At 62.0% G+C, this 1881-nt stretch overlaps 1 protein-coding gene across 1 annotated transcript; it reads left to right on the top strand.

The window, feature by feature from the left end:
- Positions 1-9: 9 nt before the first annotated feature.
- LOC109364276 (maestro heat-like repeat-containing protein family member 7) lies at positions 10-1568 on the top strand (the record flags this gene model as incomplete). The annotated part of the gene is made up of 5 exons (XM_019610939.1): positions 10-317; positions 508-653; positions 770-908; positions 1163-1347; positions 1431-1568. Coding segments are annotated over exons 1-5 (695 nt in total), but the record flags the coding sequence as incomplete, so codon positions are not given.
- Positions 1569-1881: the final 313 nt, after the last annotated feature.

Genomic DNA, 1881 nt, shown 5'->3' on the forward strand with positions numbered 1-1881 from the left:
CATTGAGACCGCAGTCAGCCCAGCACTGTGCTCCCCTGGGGCACAGTGCCAGTGCTGCCCCGGCTCTCTCTCTCTCTCTCCAGAGCCACCCTCACTGCTGCTCACATGTGCCCCACCACCATTAAACACAGTGCATCTGGCCTTATCTCCCTTCCTCCTCCCCACAGGTAGAGGGCAGCTGGCTCTGCCCCAGCGAGAAGGGACACTTCATCCTAACCGTCCTGGAGGGCATGACGCAGCCGAGGGTCTCTGACACCAAGGTGCTTGCCAGGGCGTTGGATGCAGTCCTGAAAGATGCGGGCTCTCAGCTCTCGAATGTAAGCAGTTTTCAGCCAGATTGCCCTGTGCTTTTGCCCTCTGGGGGTGCTTCCCCTGATCTGAGAGTGGAGCCTGGGAGCTCGGTTGGCTTTTCAGGCCGGTGAAGCGCCACGGGAGGGAAGCAGCACTTCCCGGTGGCAGCTGGGGCTGTGGCTGTGCTCCATCTCAGTGCCCCTGTGTCTCCTCCAGGTGCCACTGATCGTGCAGAGCATCTACGACCACCTCGTGTCGGACTGTAAGGAGTCGCTCCGAGACATCGCGATCCAGACCCTTCTGCAGATGACGCGCTTGAACCCGCAGTGTGTGGTCAGCTCCGTGCTGCGTGACATCCCATGGTGCGACACTTGCGGGGCCCGCCCACCTCATGGATGGCTGAAGACCCTTGGGACCAGCACAGGCCAAGGGATGGTGGCTGGGGCAGCCCCCGACACAGCGTGCTTTGTCTCTGCAGGTCTTCCGCAATCATGTGGCAGACGATGGTCTCCGAACCCAGCCTTGCAGAGGTTGTGCTGGAGAGCCTGCTGCAGAAATGGCCAACGGCCAGGCACGATGGCCTTGGCCCGGGCCACAACTGCACCGGTTACCTGGCTGTGAGTTTCTGGATGACACCTCGCTCACCCCTGGCGGGGCGGCATTCCGCACCTTTCCTCCCCTCCGCTCCCCTCCCTTCCCCTCCCTTCCCGTCCCCTCCCTTGCTCTTTCCTCCCTCCTCCCCCTGCAGCCCCTCTGCAGCCCTTTGTCCTCTCTTTCCTTGCCCTCGAACCCGAACATCTCAGCCCATGGGCTTGGGCAGCATGGCAAGGGCGGCTGTACACTGTGGGCCATCCTTGGGTGTTTCCTGCAGATAAGCCACGCCCTGCATGCGATCCTCCATCTGCCTTCCAGTGAAGAGTCTGCTTGGCAGCTGATCCACGAGCTGTACGCGGGGATGCTCTTCCAGATCTTCTTCATGCTGCAGTGCTCACAGCGTGGCTGCTTCAGTCCCATCATCAGTCACATGGAGGACATGTCGCCTGTGAACAACATCAGGTGCTCCATCCCTGCTGCCAGGTCTCTGCCCCAGGCCCAGAGCCAGGGTTCCCCGTGTGACGCATGCTTTGCTGTGCCCGCAGGCGTGTGGTGGAGAGCATGAGAGCTCTTTTGCAACACCTGGGGAGTGACAGTCTGGTGGAGGACATAGAGCAGCAAGGTGGCTGGGACATGCTTATGAGCCTTGAGACCTACCACACAGGTGTGGCTGTGCTGACCAGGTGAGAGCCTCCCTCTCATCCCTGTCTCCCCAGCTCTTTTCCCCTGGAGAGGGGCTGCTGTTGCTTGGTGAGAAGGACTTGCAGGGCCCGTCACCTCCCAGAGCGCCCTTTCCCTGCGCACCACTGACTGCGGCTACTGCTGGGGCTGGCTCTGCATGCAGTGCCGCGGCCTGTGCCGGAGCTGTGTGGCACAGCAGCCAGAAGGGTGGCCAACGAGCGTGGGAAGAGCCCAGGGGCCTGGGGAAGCTGAGGTGGGTCCCACAGCAGGCGCCTGTGGGAAGATGGCCAGTCGTTCGTAGGCGAGGCTTCTCTC

This window comes from Meleagris gallopavo, unplaced genomic scaffold, assembly GCF_000146605.3.
Source record: "Meleagris gallopavo isolate NT-WF06-2002-E0010 breed Aviagen turkey brand Nicholas breeding stock unplaced genomic scaffold, Turkey_5.1 ChrUn_random_7180001837706, whole genome shotgun sequence".
Classification (NCBI taxonomy): Eukaryota; Metazoa; Chordata; class Aves; order Galliformes; family Phasianidae; genus Meleagris; species Meleagris gallopavo.